Below are 25,492 nucleotides of genomic sequence, written 5' to 3' on the forward strand. Positions count from 1 at the left end.
TTAAATATTATTAAATTTTCTCTTATTAGTTCTTCAAATTTTGCCTTTTAGCCTTTTAGCCTTTTTACCGTTTTTGCCATTTTTGCCGTTTTTGCCGTTTTTGCTGTTTTTGCCGTTTTTGCCGTTTTTTGCCGTTTTTTGCAGTTTTTGCCGTTTTTGCCGTTTTTGCCGTTTTAGCCGTTTTTGCCGTTTTTGCCGTTTTTGCCGTTTTTGCCGTTTTTGCCTTTTTTCCGTTTTCGCCTTTTTGCCGTTTTTGCCGTTTTTGCCTTTTTGCCTTTTTGCCTTTTTCCTTTTTTACCTTTTTTACCGTTTTTGCCGTTTTAGCCGTTTTTGCCGTTTTAGCCGTTTTTGCCTTTTTGCCTTTTTGCCTTTTTGCCTTTTTGCCTTTTTGCCTTTTTGCCTTTTTGCCTTTTTGCCTTTTTGCCTTTTTGGCTTTTTGGCTTTTTGCCTTTTTGCCTTTTTGCCTCTTTGCCTTTTTGCCTTTTTGCCTTTTTGCCTTTTTGCCTTTTTGCCTTTTTGCCTTTTTGCCTTTTTGCCTTTTTGCCTTTTTGCCTTTTTGCCTTTTTGCCTTTTTGCCTTTTTGCCTTTTTGCCTTTTTGCCTTTTTGCCTTTTTGCCTTTTTGCCTTTTTGCCTTTTTGCCTTTTTGCCTTTTTGCCTTTTTGCCTTTTTGCCTTTTTGCCTTTTTGCCTTTTTGCCTTTTTGCCTTTTGACCTTTTTGCCTGTTTGCCTGTTTGCCTTTTTGCCTTTCTGCTTTTGCCTTTCGCTTGTTTTCCAAATTCGCCAGAGTTGAGTCATATTTTTTGTTTATTTCGTATTGGAACTCTCAATTCTTATATAAAATAATTCTTACCGGAAAGTAAGAATTATTCAACTTCTCAATTAGGGCAAGTGATTGGCGTTTTTATGGATCCTTATTCAATGTACTATTTTTTAGGTTCTATCAAGTCATTTTTTAGTGCGTGGTGAGCAATTTTTTATTTCTCTTGATTCGGTTTTTTAAGATATTTTTAAGGATTTCCATAGGTATGAAGTTGTTCCATATTTTCAATACCAAACGAGAAAAACAAATTTCAGAGATATGAGCTCTTTCTATGCATGTCAGTCTTTAAAAAGCTTCAAAAGTGCAGAATTTTTTCCCATCTCAGAAAAATTAATCGTTCAAACAGCGTTCTTAATTCCTACCACGTGCGATGGTTGTCTCCAACAGTTTTTTGAAGAATGATTTATTATTCCATTAGTGCAGCACACTCTCATTTACATTTCACTCAAAATTGAGGATCATGACGTGTTTCCTTATGCGAAAAGATGATTTCTTTTCCAACTAGAGAAAAAAAAAATGGAAAATCACGTGAAAACCCGTGTGAAATTTCGGAAGACGGTCCCAGCAATTGGCAAGCTGTCTCCGGCACTCCGATGTTTTCCCGATTTAACGTGACAACATTTCCCGTTCATGTGAGGAGATCCGAGGAATCGAAATTGCTTCCGGATTTCCTAACACGACGACGCATTTGAGGAAATGGTTCTCTGCCGAAAAATTCCATGAGCCACGCAGTCATTTTCCGCCTCACTGCCCGTCTGATTGCGAACGACCCGGAAAATTTCGTTTTCCGCTTTTGATAAATCGGTTTCTGGTGAAAGCTTTCCGTTTCCTTGGTTCTTTGAAAAAAAAAAGTTTGGGTAGAATTTTTAAGCAGATTATTGCCCCAGAACTTGAGTTGCTTGTTAAGGGCAGGAAAAAATCACCCTATGTTTGAAATATGATTTTCATCATTTTCACCATCAGCACATATACATAATTTTCCATTTTCCGCTTTTTGCACCGGGCGTATGTCTTCGGTGGGTTATTGGGAGCACAAAAAATACATCAAGAATCCTTGACCAGATTCATCGAGAAGGTAGGTTGACGGAACAGGAAAAACGAGAAAAAAAAGGACGATGACAGACCACTTTTTGCTTCTGCCTCGGCCTGACTGCTTCGAGGTGGGTAGGGGAGAGTGGGGATACTTGATCCCCTTTTCTTATTTTCACCATATCTTTTTGGAAAAATTTAGCAACTCGCCGTCTTTGACATTTTCTGACAGCTTGTAACTTCAAGTTTCTATGCTCCAAAAATTAGAACGATACTTGAACCCGTAGATGAACTAGAAGCATTTTCGTGGGAGTAAAAAAATTGCGATTTTTCTGAAGTTAGGGGAGACTTGATCCCCTATTGAAGGAGACTTGATCTTATATTCAGGAAGCCCTAATCCTTGTATAAAAATCAAACAAAACCCCAAGATAGAATGTTAATTGACTATTTTGGTCATGTTTGTTCTCAATTCACAATTTATAGCAGACATAAGAAGAAAATTCTATAACTTTGTGTCAACGCTTAAAACATTGCATACTTAAAGGCGCTATTTTTTATAATTAAGAGAAAATTAATTATTTTTGCTCTTTTCTTCAGACAATTGTTTAATAAATATTAGTTTTTGGATAAATATTAGTAATTTCGTAATCAGCAATCATAACGATCAATTCAGAAGAAGAATATGCCGTTTGGAAGGGGGATCAATTGTACCCAACTCTAGGGGATCAATTGTACCCATAATCAACATTTTAGAAAACTTTTTCTGAAAAAAAGTTAAGAGTCTTCCATTGCTTTGAAAATATGGCATTATGAAGTTCATTTTACGCTCAAACGATTGATACATTGGAACAAATATTTTTTTCATAATTTTCCCATGTAAGGAACATTTTAAAGTGATGAAAAAAGATCTTTAAGTTACATTTTGTGAAATTTTTCAAACAAAGTTCAATTACTCAAACAGTTATTTTGTTAAAAATTTTAAAACTACAAGCATTGATATTTTGCTCATTTTGGCACATTTTTCTAGAACATTTGATCTTTGTAAGACATTCCAGTTTCGAGATATAGCTAAGGAATCAAGTATCCCCAGGGATCAAGTATCCTCATTCTCCCCTAAACTTTGATTGGTAACGAGCTCCAGTGAAGAATTGTTTCATCCACCCGCGACCTGCAAGTAAACTGCTGTTTTTTGTACCTTACGAACCTCTACACGATGCTGTTTTTTTTTGCTTTCATCCAAGCCTCCACTACAAATGGTATTAGTAGCGAGGAAAAAACACTAAACGAAAACAGTCAATTGCACTCAAACGGCTCTTGGCTGGAGTAGGTCAACGGTTATTTTTTTCCTCCATCAATCCTCGAACCCGGAAAAGACATCCAATCGGACAATAGACTGGTGCTGTGGTGCCCATCTCTAATAGCTCTCTCTCATTCATGATGTCCGCAACGAACAACTTTTCCGTTCCCATTCGAGAGTACGGCGCAAGTGGAAGCCGGAAGTGGGAAAAAAATTGAAAAGCAAAAAAAAAATCACCATTCAATTACGTCAGAATGGGGCTGCTTCGGCTGAATGGCGAAGGCTTTGAAGCGCTTATTTCTTGGAGTGTTTTCCACACCAGATTCAATTATTTCGACATCGATCACGGTTCGAGGTTCCGGAACGGGGAAAAATGGCACCCGGAGACGAAATGATTGCTCTAAAATAACTCCTAATTGGCTTTGAAAAAGTTCGAACAAAATGTGGGCCATCTTTTAAGGGAAGAAAATTTTGAATTGAAGTACTTTGGGTGAAATGAACTTTGAGTGTTGGTAAATATGCAAAGTGGTGATCAATAAATAAAAAAAGACAATTAAATTATGTTATAAAATGATTCATAAATTGACTATTAAGGTGACAATGGATGTATGGAAAAATTGTCATGATCGAAATTTGAAAACCGATAAAATTTTGTAGTAGATATGCTCAAAAAATTAATCTGTGTGAATATTCTGCTTAATCGGACTAGATTTTGAGATGCGATTAGCATTTTGTCATTTTTGTAGATTTTGTATTTTTTGTAATTTTTGTAGTTTTTGTAATTTTTGTTATTTTTGTCATTTTTGTTATTTTTGTAATTTTTGTAATTTTTGTAATTTTTGTAATTTTTGTAATTTTTGTAATTTTTGTAATTTTTGTAATTTTTGTAATTTTTGTAATTTTTGTATTTTTTGTAATTTTTGTAATTTTTGTAATTTTTGTCATTTTTGTCATTTTGTCATTTTTGTAATTTTTGTAATTTTTGTCTTTTCTGTCATTTTTGTCATTTTTGTCATTTTTGTCATTTTTGTCATTTTTTTTTTCATTTTTGTCATTTTTTTCATTTTTTTTTCATTTTTGTCATTTTTGTCATTTTTGTCATTTTTGTCATTTTTGTCATTTTTGTCATTTTTGTCATTTTGGTCATTTTTGTCATTTTTGTCATTTTTGTCATTTTTGTCATTTTTGTCATTTTTGTCATTTTTGTCATTTTTGTCATTTTTGTCATTTTTGTCATTTTTGTCATTTTTGTCATTTTTGTCATTTTTGTCATTTTTGTCATTTTTGTCATTTTTGTCATTTTTTTCATTTTTGTCATTTTTGTCATTTTTGTCATTTTTGTCATTTTTGTCATTTTTGTCATTTTTGACATTTTTGTCATTTTTGTCATTTTTGTCATTTTTGTCATTTTTGTCATTTTTGTCATTTTTGTCATTTTTGTCATTTTTGTCATTTTTGTCATTTTTGTCATTTTTGTCATTTTTGTCATTTTTGTCATTTTTGTCATTTTTGTCATTTTTGTCATTTTGTCATTTTTGTCATTTTTGTCATTTTTGTCATTTTTGTCATTTTTGTCATTTTTGTCATTTTTGTCATTTTTGTCATTTTTGTCATTTTTGTCATTTTTGTCATTTTTGTCATTTTTGTCATTTTTGTCATTTTTGTCATTTTTGTCATTTTTGTCATTTTTGTCATTTTTGTCATTTTTGTCATTTTTGTCATTTTTGTCATTTTTGTCATTTTTGTCACTTTTGTCATTTTTGTCATTTTGTCATTTCTGTCATTTTTGTAATTTTTGTCATTTTTGTCATTTTTGTCATTTTTGTCATTTTTGTCATTTTTGTCATTTTTGTCATTTTTGTCATTTTTGTCATTTTTGTCATTTTTGTCATTTTTGTCATTTTTGTCATTTTTGTCATTTTTGTCATTTTTGTCATTTTTGTCATTTTTGTCATTTTTGTCATTTTTGTCATTTTTGTCATTTTTGTCATTTTTGTCATTTTTGTCATTTTTGTCATTTTTGTCATTTTTGTCATTTTTGTCATTTTTGTCATTTTTGTCATTTTTGTCATTTTTGTCATTTTTGTCATTTTTGTCATTTTTGTCATTTTTGTCATTTTTGTCATTTTTGTCATTTTTGTCATTTTTGTCATTTTTGTCATTTTTGTCATTTTTGTCATTTTTGTCATTTTTGTCATTTTTGTCATTTTTGTCATTTTTGTCATTTTTGTCATTTCTGTCATTTTTGACATTTTTGACATTTTTGACATTTTTGACATTTTTGTCATTTTTTTCATTTTTGTCATTTTTGTCATTTTTGTCATTTTTGTCATTTTTGTCATTTTTGTCATTTTTGTCATTTTTGTCATTTTTGTCATTTTTGTCATTTTTGTCATTTTTGTCATTTTTGTCATTTTTGTCATTTTTGTCATTTTTGTCATTTTTGTCATTTTTGTCATTTTTGTCATTTTTGTCATTTTTGTCATTTTTGTCATTTTTGTCATTTTTGTCATTTTTGTCATTTTTGTCATTTTTGTCATTTTTGTCATTTTTGTCATTTTTGTCATTTTTGTCATTTTTGTCATTTTTGTCATTTTTGTCATTTTTGTCATTTTTGTCATTTTTGTCATTTTTGTCATTTTTGTCATTTTTGTCATTTTTGTCATTTTTGTCATTTTTGTCATTTTTGTCATTTTTGTCATTTTTGTCATTTTTGTCATTTTTGTCATTTTTGTCATTTTTGTCATTTTTGTCATTTTTGTCATTTTTGTCATTTTTGTCATTTTTGTCATTTTTGTCATTTTTGTCATTTTTGTCATTTTTGTCATTTTTGTCATTTTTGTCATTTTTGTCATTTTTGTCATTTTTGTCATTTTTGTCATTTTTGTCATTTTTGTCATTTTTGTCATTTTTGTCATTTTTGTCATTTTTGTCATTTTTGTCATTTTTGTCATTTTTGTCATTTTTGTCATTTTTGTCATTTTTGTCATTTTTGTCATTTTTGTCATTTTTGTCATTTTTGTCATTTTTGTCATTTTTGTCATTTTTGTCATTTTTGTCATTTTTGTCATTTTTGTCATTTTTGTCATTTTTGTCATTTTTGTCATTTTTGTCATTTTTGTCATTTTTGTCATTTTTGTCATTTTTGTCATTTTTGTCATTTTTGTCATTTTTGTCATTTTTGTCATTTTTGTCATTTTTGTCATTTTTGTCATTTTTGTCATTTTTGTCATTTTTGTCATTTTTGTCATTTTTGTCATTTTTGTCATTTTTGTCATTTTTGTCATTTTTGTCATTTTTGTCATTTTTGTCATTTTTGTCATTTTTGTCATTTTTGTCATTTTTGTCATTTTTGTCATTTTTGTCATTTTTGTCATTTTTGTCATTTTTGTCATTTTTGTCATTTTTGTCATTTTTGTCATTTTTGTCATTTTTGTCATTTTTGTCATTTTTGTCATTTTTGTCATTTTTGTCATTTTTGTCATTTTTGTCATTTTTGTCATTTTTGTCATTTTTGTCATTTTTGTCATTTTTGTCATTTTTGTCATTTTTGTCATTTTTGTCATTTTTGTCATTTTTGTCATTTTTGTCATTTTTGTCATTTTTGTCATTTTTGTCATTTTTGTCATTTTTGTCATTTTTGTCATTTTTGTCATTTTTGTCATTTTTGTCATTTTTGTCATTTTTGTCATTTTTGTCATTTTTGTCATTTTTGTCATTTTTGTCATTTTTGTCATTTTTGTCATTTTTGTCATTTTTGTCATTTTTGTCATTTTTGTCATTTTTGTCATTTTTGTCATTTTTGTCATTTTTGTCATTTTTGTCATTTTTGTCATTTTTGTCATTTTTGTCATTTTTGTCATTTTTGTCATTTTTGTCATTTTTGTCATTTTTGTCATTTTTGTCATTTTTGTCATTTTTGTCATTTTTGTCATTTTTGTCATTTTTGTCATTTTTGTCATTTTTGTCATTTTTGTCATTTTTGTCATTTTTGTCATTTTTGTCATTTTTGTCATTTTTGTCATTTTTGTCATTTTTGTCATTTTTGTCATTTTTGTCATTTTTGTCATTTTTGTCATTTTTGTCATTTTTGTCATTTTTGTCATTTTTGTCATTTTTGTCATTTTTGTCATTTTTGTCATTTTTGTCATTTTTGTCATTTTTGTCATTTTTGTCATTTTTGTCATTTTTGTCATTTTTGTCATTTTTGTCATTTTTGTCATTTTTGTCATTTTTGTCATTTTTGTCATTTTTGTCATTTTTGTCATTTTTGTCATTTTTGTCATTTTTGTCATTTTTGTCATTTTTGTCATTTTTGTCATTTTTGTCATTTTTGTCATTTTTGTCATTTTTGTCATTTTTGTCATTTTTGTCATTTTTGTCATTTTTGTCATTTTTGTCATTTTTGTCATTTTTGTCATTTTTGTCATTTTTGTCATTTTTGTCATTTTTGTCATTTTTGTCATTTTTGTCATTTTTGTCATTTTTGTCATTTTTGTCATTTTTGTCATTTTTGTCATTTTTGTCATTTTTGTCATTTTTGTCATTTTTGTCATTTTTGTCATTTTTGTCATTTTTGTCATTTTTGTCATTTTTGTCATTTTTGTCATTTTTGTCATTTTTGTCATTTTTGTCATTTTTGTCATTTTTGTCATTTTTGTCATTTTTGTCATTTTTGTCATTTTTGTCATTTTTGTCATTTTTGTCATTTTTGTCATTTTTGTCATTTTTGTCATTTTTGTCATTTTTGTCATTTTTGTCATTTTTGTCATTTTTGTCATTTTTGTCATTTTTGTCATTTTTGTCATTTTTGTCATTTTTGTCATTTTTGTCATTTTTGTCATTTTTGTCATTTTTGTCATTTTTGTCATTTTTGTCATTTTTGTCATTTTTGTCATTTTTGTCATTTTTGTCATTTTTGTCATTTTTGTCATTTTTGTCATTTTTGTCATTTTTGTCATTTTTGTCATTTTTGTCATTTTTGTCATTTTTGTCATTTTTGTCATTTTTGTCATTTTTGTCATTTTTGTCATTTTTGTCATTTTTGTCATTTTTGTCATTTTTGTCATTTTTGTCATTTTTGTCATTTTTGTCATTTTTGTCATTTTTGTCATTTTTGTCATTTTTGTCATTTTTGTCATTTTTGTCATTTTTGTCATTTTTGTCATTTTTGTCATTTTTGTCATTTTTGTCATTTTTGTCATTTTTGTCATTTTTGTCATTTTTGTCATTTTTGTCATTTTTGTCATTTTTGTCATTTTTGTCATTTTTGTCATTTTTGTCATTTTTGTCATTTTTGTCATTTTTGTCATTTTTGTCATTTTTGTCATTTTTGTCATTTTTGTCATTTTTGTCATTTTTGTCATTTTTGTCATTTTTGTCATTTTTGTCATTTTTGTCATTTTTGTCATTTTTGTCATTTTTGTCATTTTTGTCATTTTTGTCATTTTTGTCATTTTTGTCATTTTTGTCATTTTTGTCATTTTTGTCATTTTTGTCATTTTTGTCATTTTTGTCATTTTTGTCATTTTTGTCATTTTTGTCATTTTTGTCATTTTTGTCATTTTTGTCATTTTTGTCATTTTTGTCATTTTTGTCATTTTTGTCATTTTTGTCATTTTTGTCATTTTTGTCATTTTTGTCATTTTTGTCATTTTTGTCATTTTTGTCATTTTTGTCATTTTTGTCATTTTTGTCATTTTTGTCATTTTTGTCATTTTTGTCATTTTTGTCATTTTTGTCATTTTTGTCATTTTTGTCATTTTTGTCATTTTTGTCATTTTTGTCATTTTTGTCATTTTTGTCATTTTTGTCATTTTTGTCATTTTTGTCATTTTTGTCATTTTTGTCATTTTTGTCATTTTTGTCATTTTTGTCATTTTTGTCATTTTTGTCATTTTTGTCATTTTTGTCATTTTTGTCATTTTTGTCATTTTTGTCATTTTTGTCATTTTTGTCATTTTTGTCATTTTTGTCATTTTTGTCATTTTTGTCATTTTTGTCATTTTTGTCATTTTTGTCATTTTTGTCATTTTTGTCATTTTTGTCATTTTTGTCATTTTTGTCATTTTTGTCATTTTTGTCATTTTTGTCATTTTTGTCATTTTTGTCATTTTTGTCATTTTTGTCATTTTTGTCATTTTTGTCATTTTTGTCATTTTTGTCATTTTTGTCATTTTTGTCATTTTTGTCATTTTTGTCATTTTTGTCATTTTTGTCATTTTTGTCATTTTTGTCATTTTTGTCATTTTTGTCATTTTTGTCATTTTTGTCATTTTTGTCATTTTTGTCATTTTTGTCATTTTTGTCATTTTTGTCATTTTTGTCATTTTTGTCATTTTTGTCATTTTTGTCATTTTTGTCATTTTTGTCATTTTTGTCATTTTTGTCATTTTTGTCATTTTTGTCATTTTTGTCATTTTTGTCATTTTTGTCATTTTTGTCATTTTTGTCATTTTTGTCATTTTTGTCATTTTTGTCATTTTTGTCATTTTTGTCATTTTTGTCATTTTTGTCATTTTTGTCATTTTTGTCATTTTTGTCATTTTTGTCATTTTTGTCATTTTTGTCATTTTTGTCATTTTTGTCATTTTTGTCATTTTTGTCATTTTTGTCATTTTTGTCATTTTTGTCATTTTTGTCATTTTTGTCATTTTTGTCATTTTTGTCATTTTTGTCATTTTTGTCATTTTTGTCATTTTTGTCATTTTTGTCATTTTTGTCATTTTTGTCATTTTTGTCATTTTTGTCATTTTTGTCATTTTTGTCATTTTTGTCATTTTTGTCATTTTTGTCATTTTTGTCATTTTTGTCATTTTTGTCATTTTTGTCATTTTTGTCATTTTTGTCATTTTTGTCATTTTTGTCATTTTTGTCATTTTTGTCATTTTTGTCATTTTTGTCATTTTTGTCATTTTTGTCATTTTTGTCATTTTTGTCATTTTTGTCATTTTTGTCATTTTTGTCATTTTTGTCATTTTTGTCATTTTTGTCATTTTTGTCATTTTTGTCATTTTTGTCATTTTTGTCATTTTTGTCATTTTTGTCATTTTTGTCATTTTTGTCATTTTTGTCATTTTTGTCATTTTTGTCATTTTTGTCATTTTTGTCATTTTTGTCATTTTTGTCATTTTTGTCATTTTTGTCATTTTTGTCATTTTTGTCATTTTTGTCATTTTTGTCATTTTTGTCATTTTTGTCATTTTTGTCATTTTTGTCATTTTTGTCATTTTTGTCATTTTTGTCATTTTTGTCATTTTTGTCATTTTTGTCATTTTTGTCATTTTTGTCATTTTTGTCATTTTTGTCATTTTTGTCATTTTTGTCATTTTTGTCATTTTTGTCATTTTTGTCATTTTTGTCATTTTTGTCATTTTTGTCATTTTTGTCATTTTTGTCATTTTTGTCATTTTTGTCATTTTTGTCATTTTTGTCATTTTTGTCATTTTTGTCATTTTTGTCATTTTTGTCATTTTTGTCATTTTTGTCATTTTTGTCATTTTTGTCATTTTTGTCATTTTTGTCATTTTTGTCATTTTTGTCATTTTTGTCATTTTTGTCATTTTTGTCATTTTTGTCATTTTTGTCATTTTTGTCATTTTTGTCATTTTTGTCATTTTTGTCATTTTTGTCATTTTTGTCATTTTTGTCATTTTTGTCATTTTTGTCATTTTTGTCATTTTTGTCATTTTTGTCATTTTTGTCATTTTTGTCATTTTTGTCATTTTTGTCATTTTTGTCATTTTTGTCATTTTTGTCATTTTTGTCATTTTTGTCATTTTTGTCATTTTTGTCATTTTTGTCATTTTTGTCATTTTTGTCATTTTTGTCATTTTTGTCATTTTTGTCATTTTTGTCATTTTTGTCATTTTTGTCATTTTTGTCATTTTTGTCATTTTTGTCATTTTTGTCATTTTTGTCATTTTTGTCATTTTTGTCATTTTTGTCATTTTTGTCATTTTTGTCATTTTTGTCATTTTTGTCATTTTTGTCATTTTTGTCATTTTTGTCATTTTTGTCATTTTTGTCATTTTTGTCATTTTTGTCATTTTTGTCATTTTTGTCATTTTTGTCATTTTTGTCATTTTTGTCATTTTTGTCATTTTTGTCATTTTTGTCATTTTTGTCATTTTTGTCATTTTTGTCTTATTTGTCTTTTTTGTCATTTTTGTCATTTTTTTCATTTTTGTCATTTTTGTCTTTTTTGTCATTTTTGTCATTTTTATCATTTTTGTCATTTTTGTTATTTTTGTCATTTTTGTCATTTTTGTCATTTTTGTCATTTTTGTCATTTTTGTCATCTTTGTCATTTTTGTCATTTTTGTCATTTTTGTCATTTTTGTCATTTTTGTCATTTTTGTCATTTTTGTCATTTTTGTCATTTTTGTCATTTTTGTCATTTTTGTCATTTTTGTCATTTTTGTCATTTTTGTCATTTTTGTCATTTTTGTCATTTTTGTCATTTTTGTCATTTTTGTCATTTTTGTCATTTTTGTCATTTTTGTCATTTTTGTCATTTTTGTCATTTTTGTCATTTTTGTCATTTTTGTCATTTTTGTCATTTTTGTCATTTTTGTCATTTTTGTCATTTTTGTCATTTTTGTCATTTTTGTCATTTTTGTCATTTTTGTCATTTTTGTCATTTTTGTCATTTTTGTCATTTTTGTCATTTTTGTCATTTTTGTCATTTTTGTCATTTTTGTCATTTTTGTCATTTTTGTCATTTTTGTCATTTTTGTCATTTTTGTCATTTTTGTCATTTTTGTCATTTTTGTCATTTTTGTCATTTTTGTCATTTTTGTCATTTTTGTCATTTTTGTCATTTTTGTCATTTTTGTCATTTTTGTCATTTTTGTCATTTTTGTCATTTTTGTCATTTTTGTCATTTTTGTCATTTTTGTCATTTTTGTCATTTTTGTCATTTTTGTCATTTTTGTCATTTTTGTCATTTTTGTCATTTTTGTCATTTTTGTCATTTTTGTCATTTTTGTCATTCTTGTCATTCTTGTCATTTTTGTCATTTTTGTCTTTTTTGTCATTTTTGTCATTTTTGTCATTTTTGTCATTTTTGTCATTTTTGTCATTTTTGTCATTTTTGTCATTTTTGTCATTTTTGTCATTTTTGTCATTTTTGTCAATTTTGTCATTTTTGTCAATTTTGTCAATTTTGTTATTTTTCTAGAGCGAAGTTTACATGTTTTATCTTCTCTTCTTTACTTTAAATGCCAAAAATTTTCGAACTGTTTGAAATTTGCATAATTGTCATATTTTATTAAAAAATTTCATGTATCTTTTTTAAATGTTTGAACTCCGGGATTTACATTAAATTCAATAAAAAAAACTTAATCATTTTTTATTTAAAAATTTTAAACAAATGATTTTTATTTTAACATTGAACTCTATAAAATTAAAGACTTTTTTATTTTAATTTCTTGAAAAATTTTTTTGAGATGTTTTTAAATAATTTAATCTAACGTTTTTACTTACATGGAAAACTTTTCTCCCAATTTTTCATTATAACGTACCTAGAATGAAAAGAAAAAAAACCGTTTATTCTTGTATTGATTGAACAGACTTTTCTAATTTGCAAAATTGTCGTCAAATGCCGAAACATTCAAAATCTATTTGAAAGTCGGAATTGCAAAATCGCTAAACAACATCAATCCTCGCCCTTAATTTAATATGGTTGACTAGAAACAGTAGAACCGAATCCGAGAAGTCCTTTTGCCCTCAAGAACTGGCGAAAGCCAACGAAACAAAACATCTTACATTTCACATTAACTAGGGCCGGATAACAAGAACAGAAGCGGGGGAGGGACTGATTTTTGTTCCTACTTCAAGCTTCCATTGAAGAAGCTTGAATCTTGAAGCACTTCGGCAGCCCAGCTCGAATGGAACTAGGCCCTTGTTTGCCCAACTGCTGCGGCTGCTGCTTCTGTTGTCACGGTCGCCAAATGATGTAGGAGGCCGAAGAAACGGCGAGGGTGGAAGCTAGCTAGGAGGTGAAGTGAACTCAAATAATATGCTGAAAATCCCAGCGGTGGAACTGAATTATGGAAATTCTCTGGAAATTGCTCTAGACATAATTTCTGAAACGGTTTCTCATTTCGCCTGGTTCTTAGGCAGCGCTGCAATAAATCGATAAAGCTATCGGTTCTGGAGGCTTGTTAAAGTGATTCTGAACAAATGGATCTAAATGATTTTTTTCCAAATATTTAAAATGAAGAATTTAAGTTAAATCTATAAGTAACTCAATATATTTTATCACAACCGATAAAAGTGCTAAAACAACAAAAATAACAACAATTTGTAAAGTTTTCGACCTACTGTATGAAAAAAGTGGACGTTTTCCCAATTTGCAACCCAAAACAAACCGCAGCTGTTTGCATATTTGATAACTTCAAACCTGGTAGCCGGGACCAATTTTTATCTTTCCTGATGATTCTCTCCAGCTTGCTAAAAATCGGCGCCGTTTTCGTGCAAAACTTTTCGACATTAAGGAGAAGGTCAATGGAGGCTTTCTCGCTTTAGGATTGGTGCCCGAATGAGACCGAAAAAAAAAACTAAAAACAAATACTTGACACGCTGTCGCCCTTTGGGAGATTGGAGTTTGAAGGGCCCAAACGAATTGGAAAACAATTGGATGCTCGATAGAAAAAGTTTTTTTGATGGTTTTCTTTTTTGATAAGCAGAACTGTCTCCATTGTCACTTTTCTGGCCCTAATTATGCAGAAAACAGCTTTTTAATATTCGTGGTTTGATTTTGTATAATTTTGAGCTGCATCACAAAAGGTGATTCCACAGAAGATAACCAGATGAGGTTTTCAGATGAAAAGGGTTATACAGAATGATAAAAATTTTCAAGATGTACAATTTCACCGTAAAATTGTTTATTTCAATTGTTTTACGACATTCTATTTGGACTAATGCAGGATTGTTGTCGAAAACTCACTTTGAATGTTTTTACTATAATTGAAAAGCGTTCACAGTGCAGACAAAAATTATATTAACTCAGGTTCCTGTACTTCAAAGATCCCCTAATTTTCGATGATATTAAAAAAACATGTCTTGTGGGACTCAAAATGAAACCAGAAGCTGTTATTAAGGCATCTGAAAAACTTTTTAATTTTCGTCCCAACACATAATCGAGGCGCATTTATTTTTCATCTTATTAGTCTAAGTTTGGACCATTTTTTTACATATAAGGTACCACTTTTATTTTTCTAAAATTTTCCAAATTACCAGTTTTTTTTTATTTTGAATCCTCATACTATATCGAATGTCAGTTGAAGGTAAATTTGACATTACAGATAATTAAGCAGCAGAGACTAATGAATCACTAAAACCATCAATTTTGCATCCTTACTATTTATGGACGCTCTAGAAAGCCCTGACAAAAACTCCTGAATAAAATCTAGAGTACTATTTTGACTAGCCTGGTTGACAACGCTTTGTCTCTCATGTTTCTTGAGCGATCATTTCTTAATTTGCGATTTTGGAAAATATGTAACCAAAATGAAATACAATGATTGGAAAAATAACAGCCGATATATTTTTTTTTCAGGTTTTTCAAGTCCCAGAAAAATGCTTCAGGATACAGAATTAAATTCAGCTTAAGGATGCTCAAACACTGCGCTTCGTGCGTTTCCCAAGCAACCAAAAGTCATATATTCGAAAAGATGAGAGCTTTGAAAGCTGCATATTGCCTGAGAAAAAGAAAATAAACAAAACCATTCCCTTGAGAGAATTATATGTACTCAAAAATGAACTTGAAAGTTGCAAATGGAATTACAAGTACGTTGTTAGAGACTTAAATCACAAAGAGAACACAAAAGTACTCAGAACGAGATTTACAAAATCAATTTTGTCAATTTTGTCAATTTTGTCAATTTTGTCAATTTTGTCAATTTTGTCAATTTTGTAAATTTTGTCAATTTTGTCAATTTTGTCAATTTTGTCAATTTTGTCAATTTTGTCAATTTTGTCAATTTTGTCAATTTTGTGAATTTTGTCAATTTTGTCAATTTTGTCAATTTTGTCAATTTTGTAAATTTTGTCAATTTTGTCAATTTTGTCAATTTTGTCAATTTTGTCAATTTTGTCAATTTTGTCAATTTTGTCAATTTTGTCAATTTTGTCAATTTTGTCAATTTTTTCAATTTTGTCAATTTTGTCAATTTTGTCAATTTTGTCAATTTTGTCAATTTTGTCAATTTTGTCAATTTTGTCAATTTTGTCAATTTTGTCAATTTTGTCAATTTTGTCAATTTTGTCAATTTTGTCAATTTTGTCAATTTTGTCAATTTTGTCAATTTTGTCAATTTTGTCAATTTTGTCAATTTTGTCAATTTTGTCAATTTTGTCAATTTTGTCAATTTTGTCAATTTTGTCAATTTTGTCAATTTTGTCAATTTTGTCAATTTTGTCAATTTTGTCAATTTTGTCAATTTTGTCAATTTTGTCTATTTTGTCAATTTTGTCAATTTTGTCAATTTTGTCAATTTTGTCAATTTTGCCAATTTTGTCAATTTTGTCAATTTTGTCAATTTTGTCAATTTTGTCAATTTTGTCAATTTTGTCAATTTTGTCAATTTTGTCAATTCTGTCAATTTTGTCAATTTTGTAAATTTTGTCAATTTTGTCAATTTTGTCAATTTTGTCAATTTTGTCAATTTTGTCAATTTTGTCAATTTTGTGAATTTTGTCAATTTTGTCAATTTTGTCAATTTTGTCAATTTTGTCAATTTTGTCAATTTTGTCAATTTTGTCAATTTTGTCAATTTTGTCAATTTTGTCAATTTTGTCAATTTTGTCAATTTTGTCAATTTTGTCAATTTTGTTAATTTTGTTAATTTTGTCAATTTTGTCAATTTTGTCAATTTTGTCAATTTTGTCAATTTTGTCAATTTTGTCAATTTTGTCAATTTTGTCAATTTTGTCAATTTTGTCAATTTTGTCAATTTTGTCAATTTTGTCAATTTTGTCAATTTTGTCAATTTTGTCAATTTTGTCAATTTTGTCAATTTTGTCAATTTTGTCAATTTTGTCAATTTTGTCAATTTTGTCAATTTTGTCAATTTTGTCAATTTTGTCAATTTTGTCAATTTTGTCAATTTTGTCAATTTTGTCAATTTTGTCAATTTTGTCAATTTTGTCAATTTTGTCAATTTTGTCAATTTTGTCAATTTTGTCAATTTTGTCAATTTTGTCAATTTTGTCAATTTTGTCAATTTTGTCAATTTTGTCAATTTTGTCAATTTTGTCAATTTTGTCAATTTTGTCAATTTTGTCAATTTTGTCAATTTTGTCAATTTTGTCAATTTTGTCAATTTTGTCAATTTTGTCAATTTTGTCAATTTTGTCAATTTTGTCAATTTTGTCAATTTTGTCAATTTTGTCAATTTTGTCAATTTTGTCAATTTTGTCAATTTTGTCAATTTTGTCAATTTTGTCAATTTTGTCAATTTTGTCAATTTTGTCAATTTTGTCAATTTTGTCAATTTTGTCAATTTTGTCAATTTTGTAAATTTTGTCAATTTTGTCAATTTTGTCAATTTTGTCAATTTTGTCAATTTTGTCAATTTTGTCAATTTTGTCAATTTTGTCAATTTTGTCAATTTTGTCAATTTTGTCAATTTTGTCAATTTTGTCAATTTTGTCAATTTTGTCAATTTTGTCAATTTTGTCAATTTTGTCAATTTTGTCTATTTTGTCAATTTTGTCAATTTTGTCAATTTTGTCAATTTTGTCAATTTTGTCAATTTTGTCAATTTTGTCAATTTTGTCAATTTAGTCAATTTTGTCAATTTTGTCAATTTTGTCAATTTTGTCAATTTTGTCAATTTTGTCAATTTTGTCAATTTTGTCAATTTTGTCAATTTTGTCAATTTTGTCAATTTCGTCAGTTTTGTCAATTTTGTCAATTTTGTTAATTTTGTTAATTTTGTCAATTTTGTCAATTTTGTCAATTTTGTCGATTTTGTCAATTTTGTCAATTTTATCAATTTGGTCAATTTTGTCAATTTTGTCAATTTTGTCAATTTCGTCAGTTTTGTCAATTTTGTCAATTTTGTTAATTTTGTCAATTTTGTCAATTTTGTCAATTTTGTCAATTTTGTCGATTTTGTCAATTTTGTCAATTTTATCAATTTGGTCAATTTTGTCAATTTTGTCAATTTTGTTTCACGTAAATGGAATAGATTTTTTTTTGTAAAAACATATCATCACACAGGCCCGTGCGAAGGACCCGCTCATGGGGGGGGTTTTCAAAATTCACATTCAAGATTTTCAAAGTTTTGAATCATTGCTCTTTCCGGCTAATCATCAAAAAATTATTGAAAATAATGTTCCTTATTCTAAACTAGACATTTGCTTAAAAACAAATACGAAGCAATCAAGTTCACAAATTTAACATCAATATTTCAGAAAACACAGCAAACGAATGCGATTTAAAATTTTGAATAAAATATTCGGGCATAAGAATAATAGAAATAAGTTCATCAATTTAACCCAGAATAACAAAGAAACTAAATCTTTTTTAGGAATAATTATGATGATGATTATGATGCATGATTTAATGCATGAAGTTAAATTCGACAGTTTTAATAAACTTGGAATATATCATTAACATACAAGCATGTCCGACTTAAATAAAAAAGATACTATTTAACTTTACCAATTTGTTGAAACCTGCATTTGTTTTTCGCTTAAAAATATCTTAAATTAAATTTGATTTAAATGGAGTAACATGAACAAGTAGAAGACTGCTTTAGCACTTTTCGCAGAAACCAAAATTAGTTGCGATCTAGAGGAAAGTGGATAATTGATTTGAAGCCTTTTTTGCATTTTTTATGTTTCAAAAATTTATCAAAAAAGTCAAAAAAGCAATTCTTAAATGATTTTCATCTATTTTTAAAAGTGATTCAAAAAACAAAGCTGTTAGACAAAAACCTCATTGAATTTTTTAATTTGAGCACCCAGATTATTAAAATTCTTCTCATAAATTCTTCGCACCTGGGAAAATATGAAATATGAGGCCTTTAGTAATATGTCAAAAACTTTTTGGATATGGAGTTTAGGATTCAAAGGAATTAGAACAAAAAATGGAATGACATTTACCTTTTTTTTTAACAATCGAAGTGGTTAGTTATAAAGTCATCGATACAAGGATTTTGGCTATCGTACATGTTCAACACCTTTAACATGGCTACCAATTTGTGATGTTACACATAAGTATACTCTGAGTGAATTTTGAAGTTCAATTGGTTGGTTTCAAATGTTAAACTTGTTTTGTTACACTACTAGGTAAAAACCAATTTTTAACACGAGTTATTTAGTGTTATTATGTGTAAAGATTTGAGTTTTAATACAAAAGGTATTAACTGAATTGCAAATCGAAATCTACGTCTACGTTTCAACTCGTGAACGTCATATAGATCCGTAAATCGAAATGTCTTTAGCCCAGAGAATGATGTAATACGAAATTCCGCCGGAGGCGAGCCAAATTTCTGACATATTTGTCAACGCTCATTTTTAAACACCTTTTTGGATCAAGTGATTTCCGATAAATTCATTTCTTGTACTGAAAATTTTACTAGGAAAAAACCTCCATGGAGGGGGTTAAACCCCTAAAACCCCCCCCGTTCGCACGGCCTTGTCATCACATGTATAGTTTTGGATTATTGCATCACATGTATTATTTTGGATATGCTTCATTAGTTTTCAAGTTCAATATGTTAAAAAGCCTCTTTTTTTCTCTCTTCTCCTCTCTGAAAAAGGGATAGATTTCTGGTATGAATATAAGAGATAGTGTATTAGAGCTTTTTTTCTCCTTTCTATCTCCCCTCTGTATGGATGGAGGGGTCTCAAATAATCATAGAAATATTTCTCGAACCCAATCCTGTAATTAAAAACTTACTTTTTCTGTTGATAAGGTATAGTTATCTTAATAAAAAGGTTTGGAGCCGGAGCCTCTCTCCTCCTTTCTCATCTCCCCACTATAAGGAATGAGGGGTCTCAAACAATAATCCTCCCATGCCAAATTTATTTCAATCTAGCTGAACCGGTGTGCTTTTCTACACCTTTCCATGCCATATTTGTTTCCATTTGTTGTCTTCGTTAGCAAAAATTGAGAACTTATGGTAACAAAATTGTATTGGGCTCACCTCCTTCTTTCTATGTACCTACTCACTGGACGGAGGATGGTGTGTCAAATAGTCAAAGAACCATACCAAAATGATTTTCCATGTTAAGATTTGTTCATTTCTCTGAAAAAAATTTAAATGTAAGCTTTCCATTACCCTCACGATATTCGCAATTCTATCATCCTACTGCAAGAAAGCAATTGTTTCACATAGAAAAATTTTTAGTTTTGAAATACCATCCCATGCCAAATTTGGTTTTATTTGCGTAGTAAATTCCAGAGTTATGCATAAACTTGAAAGGGAGTACCATCCCCCCTTCCGTTGTCCCCATTGAATGGAGGGGGTAAAAGTATTTTCGTACTCAAATATTTTTTGACGCCAAATTTGGTTTCATTCGCTCGATTAATTCTCGAGTTATGGAAAAAAATGGAAACCCCCCCTTCTTCCTTTATATCTTACCGCTTAAAAGGTACGGCTTCAATTAATAATAGAAACATTTCTCGTATCCAAATACACTCACATGTCAAATATGGTTCAATTTGCTTGATCAGCTCTCCAGTTATACTGAAAATTGTAAGGGAGATCTCGCCTCCCCCTTTTCATCCACCTCTTCGAAAGAGTGAGGGATACCAAATATTCATAGAAGCATTTCTCGTACCCAAATATCGTTCCATGCCAAATTTGGTTCCATTTGCTGTTTTAGTTCTTGAGTTATGCAGTAAAAATTGTATGAAACTCCCCTCCCTCTTTCCTTCCTCCCCGCTGGAAGAAGGAAGGGGTCTCAAACAATCATTGGAACATGTCACGTTCCCAAATACCCGCCCATGCCAAGTTTGGTTCCATTTGCTTAATTACTTTCTAAGTTATGTTGAAAACTATAAAAGAGGCCCCTCCCCCTTTATATCTCCCTACTGGAAAGAGGGAGGGGTCTCAAATTATAATAGAAATATTTTTCGTATCCAAATACCCTCCCTTGCCAAATTTGGTTCAAATTGCTTTATTAGTTTTTGAACTGTATAAAAAAATATGAAAGAGGCCCCTCCCCCTTTCAACTAGAAAGAGGGAGGAGTCTCAAATAATCATTGAAATATTTTTCGTATCCAAATACCTTCACATGCCAAATTTGGATCCAATATCTTGATTAGTTCTCGAGTTATATGAAAAATTGTAAGGTAGCCCCCCTCCCCCCTTCCTATCACGCCACTGAAAGGAGGGAGGGGTACCAAATATTCATAGAAATATTCCTCGTTACCAAATACCATCCCATGCCAAATATGATACCATTTGCTTGATGGGTTCTCGAGTTATGCAAAAAATTGTCTTTTGTTTGGGAGGCCCCTCCCCTCCTTCATGAGAGAGGGAGGGGTCTCAAACCACAATAGGAACCTTCCCCTGCCTCCAATACCCCCACCTGCCAAGTTCCACGCAAATCGGTTCAGTAGTTTCCGAGTCTATAGGGAACAGACAGACAGACAGACATACAGACAGACAGACAGACAGACAGACAGACAGACAGAAATTCATTTTTATATATATAGATGTCTGTCCTCATTTACTGTACTAAAGATTAACAACTCAGAAATGAGGAACTCATCCTAAGCGTGTAATTGTTTGGCTTGCGAGAGAAACGTCAAATCGAATTGACTAACGCTATGTTGGTTGCAAAATCGAAGGGCACAAAATGACGCCATGTTGATGGATTCACAATGCAAGCATTGGAAAATAATTTTTCAGGCCCATTTTCCATCAATTCCATCATGATTGACCATCAGATTTGACGAGATGCATTTATTTTAAGATACTATTTAATCACATTTTACCTAAAATCTTGACTGGCAGTACAAAACAGGCTCATAATATGGTTAAAACATTATACTTTTGGCTATTAAGGCTGGAACAAATATCAACTTCTTCTTTTGTCACCCCCCTCCCTTCGAAATTTCCAAAAACCTGAAGGGGGGAATAAATAAAGTTTGAAGTATTTAATGTAAATTTCGAAAAAAAAATTCAAGAATTCAAAAGATTACAAGACGAAAAAAACAAATTTTGGAAGATGGATGTTATTTCACCTTTTGTATTCTTGATTTTATTGAATTTTTCGATAAAAAATTACTTATTTTTTAGGTTTTGTGCGATGATATTGTATGCAACTTTGGTACATATAAGCTTTCGTGAAATTTATTCCAATTTATTTGTTTTTTACATTATTTTTTATTGTCCCCCCCCTCGCGATGTTCTAACTCTGAGTGACAAAAGAAGGATTTGAAACTTGTTCCGGCTTAAAGCTTTTTATGAAGTTTAATGCTATAGTCCAAACGAAATTTTGCTGACCATAATAAAGCTAAAATTGTGACTTGAGCAGCGATCAAGCTCGAAGCTTCATATATGTATTTATGTCTCCTCTTGCTACGTCTATGTTTATCAATGTAGCGTCTGCCTTGCTAACAACAACAGAATCAGCCGCTAACTTGTTTTTACGCCGCGCCGTTAACTCATTCAACGATTCAGACAACGAAAATGACGACGTCAAAGACGTCTGATGCTGTTGCTTCTGATGAATGACGACGACCAGAGCGTCGCTCTAGATGATGATGATGATGATGATGATGATGATGATGACGATGACCCCGGAGGCCTTTGGCGCGCTATCAGCTTCTAAATTGGCCGGGGGAATTCCCCGAGTATGAGCGATGTCGATCGGGACTCGATTTTGCAGACCGATCCTGCTCATTGAAGGTTGAAGATTTGCTCCGGTAAGACGTAGGTTTTTGTTCGAACGCGGTGCATCGCTATGGGTTGGTTAGTGAGGATAGTTTTATTAGTTTGCTGGTAAGTTTGTGGAAAAATGGTTAAGTGCTAAGAGAAGTTGATACAATCTTTGTGTTCTGCTTCAAGGGTGTCGATTTGGGCCGTACCAGGATACTCACAGTTTATCGAATTTTGCCTTGATCAACCATGCCAATCGGTTCGGATGATACCTCGCCATGAGCAGGAATTGCAGCGATATATCAATAGTGCAAAGGGTGTTCGACATTTGGATGTGCACGGAACTCTGCTTACAACGTTTCCGCAAATTTGGAATTCACCGCTTCAATCATTGAATGCGTCGTACAATTCTCTTAAACAAATTACACTGAACTCATTCATACAACTCGAAACAGTAGATGTGACGTACAACGAATTGGAAGTTGTCGAAGTTCCCCAAAGTGTGATAACATTTATCGCCACACGAAACAAATTAGGATCTGTTAGATTTCAACCCAATAGCAGAATAGGATGGCTATATCTGTCTATGAATGATTTGGACAACATGAAGGGATTTTCCAGTCTGCCTAACCTGGTTGAATTGGATATTTCCTGCAATCGACTACGAGAAATCAATTTTGCTGCTTTATATTTTCCAAAGATAGAGTACATAAATCTAGCAAACAATCACATTCATGATCTTGCTGGTTCAATCTCAAATATTTGGAGCCTTAAGGTACTGAATCTAGCCAACAATATACTCACAGGGATAGATGAATCTCTCACGTCAAATTCGTTAGAAGAATTATATTTGCAGAACAATCGAATAGTGATGAACTTTGCAGAATATAGAAAAAGTCCGATGCTTAGAAAGTTGGATGTCAGCGGAAATAACTGGCAATGTGGAAAACTGGACGCATTCTTGAAGGATTTGAAGAATGTTGAACTTTTCAGTAGTGATGGTTGTGAATCACGGCCACATGGCCTTTGCTGCTCATCAATGTCTTACGCAGATCATCTGATCGAACACCGGAAGGACCAATGGGAAAGTTACAAAAATGGATCGATCTTGAGAACAGGCCCTCGTGATTGTTCAAATTTCACCCCAAACCCCTGCGATGGCGACGATGAGCTTACTCTTAGAGTGACTCAAAATTCACTTCGCAATTTGCCCTCAACCTCGGCCAGATTGGAAGAAGTTCGTAGGGCTGAAATTCAGGTGCTAGAGAAAACTCTGGAGCTTTCAAAGGCAGAAAATTCGATCAGAAAGGAAAAACTAGCTGAAACCGAAGCGCTCATTTCAGCCATCCAGAACGTTGTCAAAGATGAATCTAAGGCCACAAATGTACCGCAACAGTTAAGAGATACCGAAAAAATTAAACGAATTTTCGAAAAGTACGACCAAGAAGAGCAATCAATAACCGAGACCATTAACGGTCGGGACAAAAAAATTCATGACCATTTAGACGAACACAATCGTTTGCAGACGGAACTGGAAGAACTGGAGCAGCAGGAAAAGGAGCTGCTAAGGGACCAAAAACAAAGTACCGATGATTTGAAAACGGCCGAGGAAAACTACAAAAAGTTGGAGGAAAAACTCAAAAAAGCAGGATTGTAAATGTAAAGTGTAACGTGAATAAACATATTGAATAACATTCTTTAAAAGCTTTAAAAATCAAAATGGGCAATTATTTTGACTTCGAAATTGTTTCTGATGATGGAAATTTGAATTTTCTTGATTTTTCTAGCAAGTGATCAGTTCTGTCCACCCCCATCAAGGCTTTGCGTTTTTCCGACCCAATCCAACTCAGTAAGGTATTCCAGATAGGTTCCGCAAGTTCTAATTTGGTTTTTATCGATTTTACCATTACCAGCCCACGAGACGGTGACCGTGCAAAGTTGTGGCTCTTGTGCTCTCGTTGTTGAAGCGGCGGCAAACGTCGTGGAGAACTAAATGGTTTCTAAATTTTCGAAAATCAGTCAATAGAAATGTACAGTACCGTTCATAATTGTATAGAAATTGAAAGTACGCACACTGTCACTTTGACTTTGAACTTCCATAACATTTTACTCTGATGATATTTTTTGATCAAATTTTCTGCGTTCGATAGATCAATTATCATACTATCACACCACAAAATTTGAGCTTTCTGGAGTTTGTGTGGTCTGAGATACAGTAATTCTACGAAAATCGGACTTTTTGGACTTTTACTATTCAAACTGCAATATCTCAGAAACTACGCTACGCTTTATATTGAAATTTTGCAGAGTGATTGTTGAAACATGGAGCTAGCATGTCTGAAGTTTTTGAAAAGTTCTATCGATGGGATCAAAAGTTACGCGAGGTACAATATTTCAGGCATGAACCTAAAAATGCGATTTCTATAGAATTATGGACGAATGTTTCCATAGGAAAATCCTATTTCATGTTTAACAACCAGTACATCTATTTCAACCCAAAAAAACGAAACAATATCTCGAGATTCTGATTTCAAAACACAAATAAATCATTTATTCCATTTTTTCTTTCCTTCATTGCTTTTGCCAGACATTTTTTGACTGATTTATGGATAAAATGATATTGTTCTCATGAATCGTCCAAAATTCTATAGAAATCGCATTTTTAGGCTCATGCCTGAAAAATTGTACCTCACGTAACTTTTGATCCCATCGATAGAACTTTTCAAAAACTTCAGACATGCTAGCTTCATATTTCAGCAATCACTCTGCAAAATTTAGATAAAAAATGTTGCGTAGCTTCTGAGATATTGCAGTTTGAATAGTAAAAGTCCAAGAAGTCCGATTTTCGTAGAATTACTGTATCTCAGACCACACAAACTCCAGAAAGCTCAAATTTTGTGGTGTAATAGTGTGATAATTGATCTATCGAACGCAGAAAATTTGATCAAAAAATATCATCAGAGTAAAATGTTATGGAAGTTCAAAGTCAAAGTGACAGTGCGCGTGCTTTCAATTTCTATACAATTATGAACGGTACTGTACGTCAGCCGGTCTTGTGAAAAAAAAACGTTAGTTTTGTGACAGTGAATGGAGGGGAAAGTTGCACTGTTCCTCCTCCTCCTCGATTATTTCATTGAACAAAATCAGAGGTTTTTGAAAAACTTAAAATTTAAGAAGAATAGTGAAAGATTTTTACAAATTTTCTCCAAATAGTTATTTTGATATTCTTTTATATAACTTACTAGCTGATTGTACCCGGCCTTGCTCGGGTTCACATAAAATGCAAATTAAAATTAATCGTTTGATTGAAATTAATGATTTGATATAAATTCATCAATTTAAGAAATTTGGCCCAAGTTTGGCCATTTAAGTTTTGTTAGTCTTTCTAAAGTTATCTGTGTTTATAGTTTTCATATTATTGAAAAATTTATAGTAATGAGGTTTTGGTTAAAAGAAACTCAAAATAATTTTCCTTGAATTCTAATTCGTCCTTTCAT

The 25,492-nt window shown here is 29.9% G+C and overlaps 2 protein-coding genes across 11 annotated transcripts in view; one reads left to right on the top strand and one right to left on the bottom strand.

Moving 5' to 3' along the window:
• LOC129751553 (potassium voltage-gated channel subfamily KQT member 1-like) overlaps nucleotides 1–25,492 on the bottom strand; it is a 705,179-nt gene that overhangs the window by 627,098 nt on the left and 52,589 nt on the right. The gene's annotated exons all lie outside the window — the stretch shown is intronic.
• On the top strand, nucleotides 22,010–23,715 carry LOC129751554 (uncharacterized). The gene is made up of 2 exons (XM_055747132.1): nucleotides 22,010–22,118; nucleotides 22,185–23,715. The coding sequence occupies exons 1-2, from the start codon at nucleotides 22,081–22,083 to the stop codon at nucleotides 23,650–23,652; spliced, it is 1,506 nt and encodes a 501-aa protein (XP_055603107.1). The 5' UTR covers nucleotides 22,010–22,080; the 3' UTR covers nucleotides 23,653–23,715.

This window comes from Uranotaenia lowii, chromosome 3, assembly GCF_029784155.1.
Source record: "Uranotaenia lowii strain MFRU-FL chromosome 3, ASM2978415v1, whole genome shotgun sequence".
Lineage (NCBI taxonomy): Eukaryota > Metazoa > Arthropoda > Insecta > Diptera > Culicidae > Uranotaenia > Uranotaenia lowii.

Coding starts and splice junctions, on each gene's coding strand:
- LOC129751554 (XM_055747132.1), top strand. CDS start 22,081: ATGGGTTGGTTAGTGAGGATAGTTTTATTAGTTTGCTG. Junction 22,119..22,184: donor ATAGTTTTATTAGTTTGCTG/GTAAGTTTGTGG, acceptor TTCTGCTTCAAG/GGTGTCGATTTGGGCCGTAC.